Source organism: Rana temporaria, assembly GCF_905171775.1.
Source record: "Rana temporaria chromosome 3 unlocalized genomic scaffold, aRanTem1.1 chr3a, whole genome shotgun sequence".
In the NCBI taxonomy this organism is placed as follows: Eukaryota; Metazoa; Chordata; class Amphibia; order Anura; family Ranidae; genus Rana; species Rana temporaria.
Genome location: NW_024404423.1, coordinates 319520 through 332453, shown reverse-complemented (window position 1 = coordinate 332453; position 12934 = coordinate 319520). Strand labels below are relative to the sequence as shown.

The window sequence follows — 12934 nt, the reverse complement described above, 5'->3', positions numbered from 1 at the left end:
CTACTAATACTGAGCTATACTGCCTCTCTCATGCCACATGCCCGAGCTATACTGCCTCTCTCATGCTACATGCCTGAGCTATACTGCCTCTCTCAAGCAACTAATACTGAGCTATACTGCCTCTCTCATGCCACATGCCTGAGCTATACTGCCTCTCTCATGCTTCATGCCTGAGCTATACTGCCTCTCTCATGCTTCATGCCTGAGCTATACTGCCTCTCTCATGCTACATGCCTGAGCTATACTGCCTCTCTCATGCCACATGCCTGAGTTATACTGCCTCTCTCATGCCACATGACTGAGCTATACTGCCTCTCTCATGCTACATGCCTGAGCTATACTGCCTCTCTCATGCCACATGCCTGAGCTATACTGCCTCTCTCATGCCACATGCCTGAGCTATACTGCCTCTCTCATGCTACATGCCTGAGCTATACTGCCTCTCTCATGCTACATGCCTGAGCTATACTGCCTCTCTCATGTTACTAATACTGAGCTATACTGCCTCTCTCATGCCACATGCCTGAGCTATACTGCCTCTCTCATGCTACATGCCTGAGCTATACTGCCTCTCTCATGCTACATGCCTGAGCTATACTGCCTCTCTCATGCTACATGCCTGAGCTATACTGCCTCTCTCATGCCACATGCCTGAGCTATACTGCCTCTCATGCCACATGCCTGAGCTATACTGCCTCTCTCATGCTACATGCCTGAGCTATACTGCCTCTCTCATGCCACATGCCTGAGCTATACTGCCTCTCTCATGCTACATGCCTGAGCTATACTGCCTCTCTCATGCCACATGCCTGAGCTATACTGCCTCTCTCATGCTACATGCCTGAGCTATTCTGCCTCTCTCATGCCACGTGCCTGAGCTATACTGCCTCTCTCATGCCACATGACTGAGCTATACTGCCTCTCTCATGCCACATGCCTGAGTTATACTGCCTCTCTCATGCCACATGACTGAGCTATACTGCCTCTCTCATGCTACTAATACTGAGCTATACTGCCTCTCTCATGCCACATGCCTGAGCTATACTGCCTCTCTCATGCTACATGCCTGAGCTATACTGCCTCTCTCATGCCACATGCCTGAGCTATACTGCCTCTCTCATGCCACATGACTGAGCTATACTGCCTCTCTCATGCTACTAATACTGAGCTATTCTGCCTCTCTCATGCTACATGCCTGAGCTATACTGCCTCTCTCATGCCACGTGCCTGAGCTATACTGCCTCTCTCATGCCACATGACTGAGCTATACTGCCTCTCTCATGCCACATGCCTGAGTTATACTGCCTCTCTCATGCCACATGCCTGAGCTATACTGCCTCTCTCATGCTACTAATACTGAGCTATACTGCCTCTCTCATGCTACTAATACTGAGCTATACTGCCTCTCTCATGCTACATGCCTGAGCTATACTGCCTCTCTCATGCTACATGCCTGAGCTATACTGCCTCTCTCATGCTACTAATACTGAGCTATACTGCCTCTCTCATGCTACTAATACTGAGCTATACTGCCTCTCTCATGCCACATGCCTGAGCTATACTGCCTCTCTCATGCCACATGCCTGAGCTATACTGCCTCTCTCATGCCACATGCCTGAGCTATACTGCCTCTCTCATGCCACTAATACTGAGCTATACTGCCTCTCTCATGCCACTAATACTGAGCTATACTGCCTCTCTCATGCCACGTGCCTGAGCTATACTGCCTCTCTCATGCCACATGACTGAGCTATACTGCCTCTCTCATGCCACATGCCTGAGTTATACTGCCTCTCTCATGCTACATGCCTGAGCTATACTGCCTCTCTCATGCCACATGACTGAGCTATACTGCCTCTCTCATGCTACATGCCTGAGCTATACTGCCTCTCTCATGCTACATGCCTGAGCTATACTGCCTCTCTCATGCCACTAATACTGAGCTATACTGCCTCTCTCATGCTACATGCCTGAGCTATACTGCCTCTCTCATGCTACATGCCTGAGCTATACTGCCTCTCTCATGCTACATGCCTGAGCTATACTGCCTCTCTCATGCTACATGCCTGAGCTATACTGCCTCTCTCATGCCACATGCCTGAGCTATACTGTCTCTCTCATGCTACATGCCTGAGCTATACTGCCTCTCTCATGCTACATGCCTGAGCTATACTGCCTCTCTCATGCCACATGCCTGAGCTATACTGCCTCTCTCATGCCACATGCCTGAGCTATACTGCCTCTCTCATGCCACATGCCTGAGCTATACTGCCTCTCTCATGCCACATGCCTGAGCTATACTGCCTCTCTCATGCTACATGCCTGAGCTATACTGCCTCTCTCATGCAACTAATACTGAGCTATACTGCCTCTCTCATGCCACATGCCTGAGCTATACTGCCTCTCTCATGCTACATGCCTGAGCTATACTGCCTCTCTCATGCAACTAATACTGAGCTATACTGCCTCTCTCATGCCACATGCCTGAGCTATACTGCCTCTCTCATGCCACATGCCTGAGCTATACTGCCTCTCTCATGCCACATGCCTGAGCTATACTTCCTCTCTCATGCTACATGCCTGAGCTATACTGCCTCTCTCATGCCACATGCCTGAGCTATACTGCCTCTCTCATGCTACATGCCTGAGCTATACTGCCTCTCTCATGCCACTAATACTGAGCTATACTGCCTCTCTCAAGCAATACTAATGTCGCAATAGGAATTACTTCAAGTTTGATACTATAATTACCTAAGCTACTTTATCACGTATACGCAGGTGCTACTACGTTACTGCAGTACATCTGATATACAAGTACCCAGTTACTACAACTCCCAAATACTTTGAGCTTGGCAAAGTACAAATGTCTTATAGGCCTCGGCCTAATAGTTCGAACTTTGTTCTCTTCAACAATTGGCTTCTTGGCTAAGCGTTGATGCTATTTCATGGCGTCTCCCTTAGTAACCTAATACATGCCTGCATATCGCCACTTGCCAGGGAAAAGGACTTCTCCAACGGCTGATACCCTCTCACTAGATGGGTAGCCGTTACACATGGCATTTCCCTTAGTAACCTAATACATGCCTGCATGCTGCAGGTGATATGATGTAGAGATCCCCCAAACTCCTGTTGCTAGGAGCGACGCCTGGGGCCCCTTACTGAGAATCGTGCGCATGTACAGGTGTATTGGAATATATAACAAATATATTTGAATTGCTAAGCTCTGGTCGCATGTTGTAATGCTTAGTAGATGATGTAGAGATCCCCCAAACTCCTGTTGCTAGGAGCGACGCCTGGGGCCCAATACTGAGTTGTCGCATAGAGAATCGCCTTGAAATCCTTGCTAAACGCAGTTGTGTTTCACTCCGTTCACCAGCCCCTCTTACCATGGGCATCCGCTGAAATTTTTCAGAGGGGGGCGCTTCGGCAGCGGCGATACAGTCGCATTTTACCCTTTCTTCGACCGCTAGCGGGGGTTAAAAGCGCCCCCCCCCCATGTTAAAATGTAAAAACACCCCACTGTGTCCATTGCATCTTTCAATATCTCTTTGTCACTACTGTGTACCCCCTCTCCACAACTGGACCTCTGGACCCCTTTACATTACACAGCACCCCACAGCTCTGGCCCCCTTTACATTACACAGCACCCCACAGCTCTGGCCCCCTTTACATTACACAGCACCCCACAGCTCTGGCCCCCTTTACATTACACAGCACCCCACAGCTCTGGCTCCCTTTACATTACACAGCACCCCACAGCTCTGGCCCCCTTTACATTACACAGCACCCCACAGCTCTGGCCCCCTTTACATTACACAGCACCCCACAGCTCTGGCTCCCTTTACATTACACAGCACCCCACAGCTCTGGCCCCCTTTACATTACACAGCACCCCACAGCTCTGGCTCCCTTTACATTACACAGCACCCCACAGCTCTGGCCCCCTTTACATTACACAGCACCCTGTATCACTGGACCCCTTTACATTACACAGCACCCCACAGCTCTGGCTCCCTTTACATTACACAGCACCCCACAGCTCTGGCCCCCTTTACATTACACAGCACCCCACAGCTCTGGCTCCCTTTACATTACACAGCACCCCACAGCTCTGGACCCCTTTACATTACACAGCACCCTGTATCACTGGACCCCTTCACATTACACAGCACCTCTTTCCCTTGACTGAAACACTACACTATATTGACAGTATATGTATTTCAGGTATAAAAGAGGAACCTTTTGGAATGAGGGACAAAATGGATTTGATTCCAGAAGAGGGACAGGCACTCTTAATAAGGGACAACTAGAGGGAAGGGGAGCGCTGCAGTCACCGCTTAAATCGTCCCCAGGGCCAGTTCAACCCTGCTTCTGGCTCTCCCTGGCAATTTCAGGGGGGGGGGCAAACGACCCCCCTTGCCCTATGGAGCGGACGCCCATGCCTCTTACACTCGTCACAAAAGGAAAATTACAGTAAGGCCCCATACACACGAGAGGATCCATCCGCTGAAAAATCTCAGCGGATCGTTTTCAGCGGGTGGATCCCCTGGTGTGTACGCTCCAGCGGATCTTTATCCGCGGATATTTCCGAATTCCAGCAGATAAAAATTTGTTGACATGCCGACAAATCTATCCGCTGGAATCAGATCCCACGGATCGATCCGTCCGAGGGGATCCCCCGCATGCGTCGTAATGATTCGACGCATGCGTGGAATTCCTTATATGACTGCGTCGCGCACGTCGCCGCGTCATCATCGCGGCGACGGCGCGACACGTCATCGCCAGAGGATTTCGGCGCGGATTTCGATTCGATGGTGAGTACACTCCATCGCATGGAAATCCGCGGATAAATCCTCTCGTGTGTATGGGGCCTAAGTATTTGAATCCAATTTTCCGTTCTCCTTCCACTTTGCGCTGTTCTGGGGTCTTAACCCTTCATTCACGGGGGGACCAGAGAAGGAAGAAAACAGGAGAGAACTATATTCCCCGGATCTTCCCGATCCCCAACAATGGAAATTTAAAATAAAAACGTTTCCGTTATTAATTACATGTCTTGTTTTAGACCCAATGACCTCTCTGTGCTTATCTATGCAAATCAGGCAGATCATGGGGAAGGGGGATGTTCAAATGTCGCGATCGTTGTTGATATATCAGGGTTCCAAAAATACCTAGTGCCCCCCCCCTCTGCTTCTTGGGGCCCCTGACACCAACTATTACTAAAACATGACAGGGTGCAATGGGAATAGGCAGACTAATATATACCATTTGTACAACATGAGAATAGGCAGACAATAATGTGGGGGGGGGGGTGAGGGACCCCCATGAGTGCCGCCAGGTCCTGCTGTGTTTCTTCCCTCCACCCTGAAATGATTATCCACTTCCAGACCCGCGCACGACGATGTACGTCCATTTTTTATAGATTGATATCTCGGTAACGGCAGCAGCTGCTGTCACAACCGAGGTATCGATCTTTAGTGTGCGCGGTCTGGTACACGATAATGGCGGTCTCCGCGGCGGATTCACCGCGAGATCGCCGTTATCGGTGGCGGGAGAGGGCCCTCCCGCCGCTCTCCCGCGCCCTCCGCCGCTTACCGGAGCCGTCGGTAGCGGCGGAGGAGATCGGGACCGTTCGGCAGCTGACTGGGGTTGCGAGTGAAGGAGAAATCTCCCCCGCCCGTCCCCATAGCTCTGCTGGGCGGAAGTGACGTCAAAACGTCAGTCCCGCCCAGCGTCTTAAAGAGACAATTTTTTTTTTGGTCATTTGAAAAAATGACATTTTTTTATTTTTTTTTATTTTTTGCATTTAAGCCCAAATATGAGATGTTTGGTCTTTTTGACCCCAGATCTCATATTTAAGAGGACCTGTCATGCTTTTTTCTATTACAAGGGATGTTTACATTCACAGTAATAGGAATAAAAGTGATCAAATTATAATTTTTTTTTTTTCAGTGTAATAAATAAAAATAAATAAGAAAACAAAAAAAAAATTTTTTTAAAGTGCCCCGTCCCGACGAGCTCGCGCGCAGAAGCGAGCGCATACGCGAGTAGCGCCCGCATATGAAAACGGTGTTCAAATCACACAAGTGAGGTATCGCCGCGATCGTTAGAGTGAGAGCAATAATTCTAGCCCTAGAGCTACTCTGTAACTCAAAAAATGCAATCTCTAGAATGTTTTAAACATCGCCTATCGAGATTTTTAAGGGTAAAAGTTTGACGCCATGCCACGAGCGGGCGCAATTTTTAAGCGTGACATGTTGGGTATCATTTTACTCGGCGTAACATTATCTTTCAAAATATATAAAAAAATTGGGCCAAATTTATTGTTGTCTTATTTTTTAATTAAAAAAAGTGAATTTTTTCCAAAAAAAGTGCGCTTGTAATACCGCTGCGCAAATACGGCGTGACAAAAAGTATTGGAATGACCGCCATTTTATTCTCTATGGTGTTAAAAAAAAATATATATATATATAATGTTTGGGGGTTTTAAGTAATTGTCTAGCAGAAAAAACTGTTTTAGTCTTGCAAACACCGAATCTGAAAAACACCTAAGGTCTGGAAGTGGTTATGTGTATGACAGTCTGTGATGTCATAGTGTCCTCTGTCTGTGATGTCATAGTGTCCTCTCTGCTCAGGTCTCGGCTTCAGCATTGCCGGCGGTGTTGGGAACCAGCACATTCCTGGAGATAATAGTATATACGTGACGAAGATTATTGAGGGCGGAGCAGCACACAAGGATTGCCGGCTTCAGATTGGAGACAAAATCCTGGCGGTGAGTTCGCCATTTTTCCTCCGTTATTCCTCCATGTTGGATACGATCATCGAATGTGAGATCCGTCCTGGAGGGTCCGAAGAAAATTCCCGGGAATACATGTAATTCAAGGAGGAGCCTGGGGGGGCCCGTCCTCATTCTATCCACTCATTGTGGGTGGAGTTACCTTTTATGACTGGGTGGGGATAGAAATCTGAGCCAGATATGGTCCTCAGAGGGCGGTTCCCATCGATCATCTCCCAGCCAGGTGTGAGCTTTACACCAATGAGGTCTCAGTATGTTTCATCGCTCGTCTCCCTGACTTCTTATACAGCATAGCGAGGGAGAGCCGGACAAATCTTCCCTCCGTCACCTGTGTCACCTTCTCACCTGTGTGTCACCTTCTCACCTGTGTGTCACCTTCTCACCTGTGTCACCTTCTCACCAGTGTGTCACCTTCTCACCTGTGTGTCACCTTCTCACCTGTATCTCACCTGTGTCACCTGTGTTACCTTCTCACCTGTGTGTCACCTTCTCACCTGTGTGTCACCTTCTCACCTGTGTGTCACCTTCTCACCTGTATTTCACCTGTGTCACCTTCTCACCTGTGTGTCACCTTCTCACCTGTATCTCACCTGTGTCACCTGTGTTACCTTCTCACCTGTATTTCACCTGTGTCACCTTCTCACCTGTATTTCACCTGTGTCACCTTCTCACCTGTATTTCACCTGTGTGTCACCTTCTCACCTGTGTCACCTCCCCTGTATGTTACCTTCTCACCTGTATCTCACCTGTGTCACCTGTGTTACCTTCTCACCTGTGTGTCACCTGTGTTACCTTCTCACCTGTGTGTCACCTGTGTTACCTTCTCACCTTTGTGTCACCTTCTCACCTGTGTGTCACCTGTGTTACCTTCTCACCTGTGTGTCACCTTCTCACCTGTATATCACCTTCTTACCTGTATATCACATTCTCACCTGTGTGTCACCTCACCTGTATGTTACCTTCTCACCTGTGTTACCTTCTCACCTGTGTCACCTTCTCACCTGTATCTCACCTGTGTTACCTTCTCACCTGTGTGTTACCTTCTCACCTGTGTGTCACTTGTGTTACCTTCTCACCTGTGTTACCTTCTCACCTGTGTGTCACCTGTGTTACCTTCTCACCTGTGTGTCACCTTCTCACCTGTGTGTCACCTTCTCACCTGTATGTCACCTTCTCACCTGTATGTCACCTTCTTACCTGTATATCACCTTCTTACCTGTGTATCACCTGTGTCACATTCTCATCTGTGTGTCAACTGTGTCACCTCACCTGTGTGTTACCTTCTCACCTGTGTGTCACTTGTGTTACCTTCTCACCTGTGTGTCACCTGTGTTACCTTCTCACCTGTGTGTTACCTGTGTTACCTTCTCACCTGTGTGTCACCTTCTCACCTGTGTGTCACCTTCTCACCTGTATGTCACCTTCTTACCTGTATATCACCTTCTTACCTGTGTATCACCTGTGTCACATTCTCATCTGTGTGTCAACTGTGTCACCTCACCTGTGTGTTACCTTCTCACCTGTGTCGCCTTCTCACCTGTATCTCACCTGTGTCACCTGTGTTACCTTCTCACCTGTGTGTTACCTTCTCACCTGTGTCACCTTCTCACCTGTATCTCACCTGTGTCACCTTCTCACCTGTGTGTCACCTTCTCACCTGTATATCACCTTCTCACCTGTATATCACATTCTCACCTGTGTGTCACCTCACCTGTATGTTACCTTCTCACCTGTGTTACCTTCTCACCTGTGTCACCTTCTCACCTGTATCTCACCTGTGTTACCTTCTCACCTGTGTGTTACCTTCTCACCTGTGTGCCACCTGTGTTACCTTCTCACCTGTGTGTCACCTTCTCACCTGTATGTCACATGTGTCACCGTCTCACCTGTGTGTCACTGTCTCACCTGTGTTACCTTCTCACCTGTGTGTCACCTTCTCACCTGTATGTCACCTATGTCACCTTCTCACCTGTGTGATACCTCGACAGCATACCTAGAGGCGACTTTTAACACTAGTAATACTCCATACATTTTTTGGCGCCGTATTCCATTTTTTCATTATATAAAGATATAATATGTGTTTTATATGGCAGGTCTCTGTGGGGTTTTGTAGGTCTGTGATGACTTTATGTTGGCGTTTTCTTTTAACCCTTTGTTGCCTTGTAGGTGAATCACGTCAGTTTGGAGGATGTGATGCACGAGGATGCAGTGGCGGCTCTAAAGAACACATCAGATATCGTCTACCTGAAAGTGGCCAAACCCACCAACGTCTACCTGAATGATTCTTACGCTCCCCCAGATATCACAACTTGTACGTCACTGTCTGTGGTTCCTCCGACACCTTCATCTCACCTGTATGTCACTGTCTGTGGTTCCTCCGACACCTTCATCTCACCTGTATGTCACTGTCTGTGTTTCCTCCTCTACCTTCATCTCACCTGTATGTCACTGTCTGTGTTTCCTCCTCTACCTTCATCTCACCTGTATGTCACTGTCTGTGTTTCCTCCTCTACCTTCATCTCACATGTATGTCACTGTCTGTGTTTCCTCCTCTACCTTCATCTCACCTGTATGGCACTGTCTGTGTTTCCTCCGACACCTTCATCTCACCTGTATGTCACTGCCTGTGGTTCCTCCGACACCTTCATCTCACCTGTATGTCACTGTCTGTGTTTCCTCCTCCACCTTCATCTCACCTGTATGTCACTGTCTGTGGTTCCTCCTCCACCTTCATCTCACCTGTACGTCACTGCCTGTGGTTCCTCCGACACCTTCATCTCACCTGTATGTCACTGTCTGTGTTTCCTCCTCCATCTCACCTGTATGTCACTGTCTGTGTTTCCTCCGACACCTTCATCTCACCTGTATGTCACTGTCTGTGTTTCCTCCTCCATCTCACCTGTATGTCACTGTCTGTGTTTCCTCCGACACCTTCATCTCACCTGTATGTCACTGTCTGTGGTTCCTCCTCTACCTTCATCTCACCTGTATGTCAATGTCTGTGTTTCCTCCGATATCTTCATCTCACCTGTATGTCACTGTCTGTGGTTCCTTCTTTAGCTCTGTCTCAGATTCTCTCTCCCTCTCCCCCCCCCCCCTTCGGCTAATTCTCTCTCTCCCTCTCCCCCCCCCAGCTAATTCTCTCTCTCTCCCCCTCTCCCCCTCTCCCTCTCCCTCTCCCCCATCTCCCCCCCCCCAGCTAATTCTCTCTCTCTCCCCCTCTCCCCCTCTCTCCCTCTCTCTCTCTCCCCCCCCCTCCAGCTAATTCTCTCTCTCTCCCCCTCTCTCCCCCCCCCCCCCCCCTTCGGCTAATTCTCGCTCTCCTTCTCCCCGCTTTCCTTTTCTCTCTTCTTCATCCTGGTCTCTTTCTATTTGCAGCCTACTCTCAGCAGCTGGACGGTGATTTGTGTCACCCGAGTTACCTGGGCCCTGAGTATGCACCGGTCATGACACCGACGTCTCCTCGAAGATACTCACCAATCCCCAAAGAGCTGATGGGAGAGGAGGAGGTGCCACGGTAAGAGGGGCGGGGGGGTGAAAGAACGGTGGACATGGTCAGTGTTTGGTGTAGAATATTATATTGGATAGAAGAAAGGTCAGAGGTTCCGGGAGGAGGATGCAGGCAATGTGGGGACCGTTGGGTTCCGGGTGGAGGATGCAGGCAATGTGGGGACCGTTGGGTTCCGGGTGGAGGATGCAGGCAATGTGGGGACCGTTGGGTTTCGGGAGGAGGATGCAGGCAATGTGGAGACCGTTGGGTTCCGGGGGGAGGATGCAGGCAATGTGGGGACCGTTGGGTTTCGGGAGGAGGATGCAGGCAATGTGGGGACCGTTGGGTTCCGGGAGGAGGATGCAGGCAATGTGGGGACCGTTGGGTTCCGGGAGGAGGATGCAGGCAATGTGGAGACCGTTGGGTTCCGGGGGGAGGATGCAGGCAATGTGGGGACCGTTGGGTTTCGGGAGGAGGATGCAGGCAATGTGGGGACCGTTGGGGTTCCGGGAGGAGGATGCAGGCAATGTGGGGACCGTTGGGTTCCGGGAGGAGGATGCAGGCAATGTGGGGACCGTTGGGTTCCGGGAGGAGGATGCAGGCAATGTGGGGACCATTGGGGTTCCGGGAGGAGGATGCAGGCAATGTGGGCACTGTTGGGCTCTGGGAGGAGGATGCAGGCAATGTGGGGACTGTTGGGTTCCGGGAGGAGGATGCAGGCAATGTGGGGACCGTTGGGTTCTGGGAGGAGGATGCAGGCAATGTGGGGACCGTTGGGTTCCGGGGGGAGGATGCAGGCAATGTGGGGACCGTTGGGTTCCGGGTGGGGAACCAGGCAATGTGGGGACCGTTGGGTTCCGGGTGGAGGATGCAGGCAATGTGGGGACCGTTGTGTTCCGGGAGGAGGATGCAGGCAATGTGGGGACCGTTGGGTTCCGGGAGGAGGATGCAGGCAATGTGGGGACCGTTGGGTTCCGGGTGGGGAACCAGGCAATGTGGGGACCGTTGGGTTCCGGGTGGAGGATGCAGGCAATGTGGGGACCGTTGGGTTCCGGGAGGAGGATGCAGGCAATGTGGGGACCGTTGGGTTCCGGGTGGAGGATGCAGGCAATGTGAGGACCGTTGGGTTCCGGGAGGAGGATGCAGGCAATGTGGGGACCGTTGGGTTCCGGGTGGAGGATGCAGGCAATGTGGGGACCGTTGGGTTCCGGGAGGAGGATGCAGGCAATGTGGGGACCGTTGGGTTCCGGGGGCAGGATGCAGGCAATGTGGGGACCGTTGGGTTCCGGGAGGAGGATGCAGGCAATGTGGGGACCGTTGGGTTCCGGGGGGAGGATGCAGGCAATGTGGGGACCGTTGGGTTCCGGGTGGAGGATGCAGGCAATGTGGGGACCGTTGGGTTCCGGGAGGAGGATGCAGGCAATGTGGGGACCGTTGGGTTCCGGGTGGGGAACCAGGCAATGTGGGGACCGTTGGGTTCCGGGTGGAGGATGCAGGCAATGTGGGGACCGTTGGGTTCCGGGAGGAGGATGCAGGCAATGTGGGGACCGTTGGGTTCCGGGTGGAGGATGCAGGCAATGTGGGGACCGTTGGGTTCCGGGAGGAGGATGCAGGCAATGTGGGGACCGTTGGGTTCCGGGGGGAGGATGCAGGCAATGTGGGGACCGTTGGGTTCCGGGAGGAGGATGCAGGCAATGTGGGGACAGATGGGTTCCGGGAGGAGGATGCAGGCAATGTGGGGACCGTTGGGTTCCGGGAGGAGGATGCAGGCAATGTGGGGACCGTTGGGTTCCGGGAGGAGGATGCAGGCAATGTGGGGACCGTTGGGTTCCGGGTGGGGAACCAGGCAATGTGGGGACCGTTGGGTTCCGGGGGGAGGATGCAGGCAATGTGGGGACCGTTGGGTTCCGGGAGGAGGATGCAGGCAATGTGGGGACCGTTGGGTTCTGGGTGGAGGATGCAGGCAATGTGGGGACCGTTGGGTTCCGGGAGGAGGAAGCAGGCAATGTGGGGACCGTTGGGTTTAGGGAGGAGGATGCAGGCAATGTGGGGACCGTTGGGTTCCGGGAGGAGGATGCAGGCAATGTGGGGACCGTTGGGTTCCGGGAGGAGGATGCAGGCAATGTGGATACCGTTGGGTTTCGGGAGGAGGATGCAGGCAATGTGGGGACCATTGGGGTTCCGGGAGGAGGATGCAGGCAATGTGGGGACCGTTGGGTTCCGGGAGGAGGATGCAGGCAATGTGGGGACCGTTGGGTTCTGGGAGGAGGATGCAGGCAATGTGGGGACCGTTGGGTTCCGGGAGGAGGATGCAGGCAATGTGGGGACCGTTGGGTTCCGGGTGGGGAAGCAGGCAATGTGGGGACCGTTGGGTTCCGGGTGGAGGATGCAGGCAATGTGGGGACCGTTGGGTTCCGGGAGGAGGATGCAGGCAATGTGGGGACCGTTGGGTTCCGGGTGGAGGATGCAGGCAATGTGGGGACCGTTGGGTTCCGGGTGGGGAACCAGGCAATGTGGGGACCGTTGGGTTCCGGGAGGAGGATGCAGGCAATGTGGGGACCGTTGGGTTTCGGGAGGAGGATGCAGGCAATGTGGGGACCGTTGGGGTTCCGGGAGGAGGATGCAGGCAATGTGGGGACCGTTGGGTTCCG

At 51.8% G+C, this 12934-nt stretch overlaps 1 protein-coding gene across 2 annotated transcripts in view; it reads left to right on the top strand.

Annotated features, from left to right (window-relative positions):
* Positions 1-12934, top strand: part of DLG4 (discs large MAGUK scaffold protein 4) — a 97517-nt gene that overhangs the window by 18180 nt on the left and 66403 nt on the right. For both annotated transcript variants that reach the window (XM_040334213.1, XM_040334212.1), the window contains exons 5-7: positions 6633-6769; positions 8960-9104; positions 10172-10310. In XM_040334213.1, coding sequence (XP_040190147.1) covers positions 6633-6769; positions 8960-9104; positions 10172-10310 — 421 coding nt within the window. The remainder of the gene's footprint in view (positions 1-6632; positions 6770-8959; positions 9105-10171; positions 10311-12934) is intronic.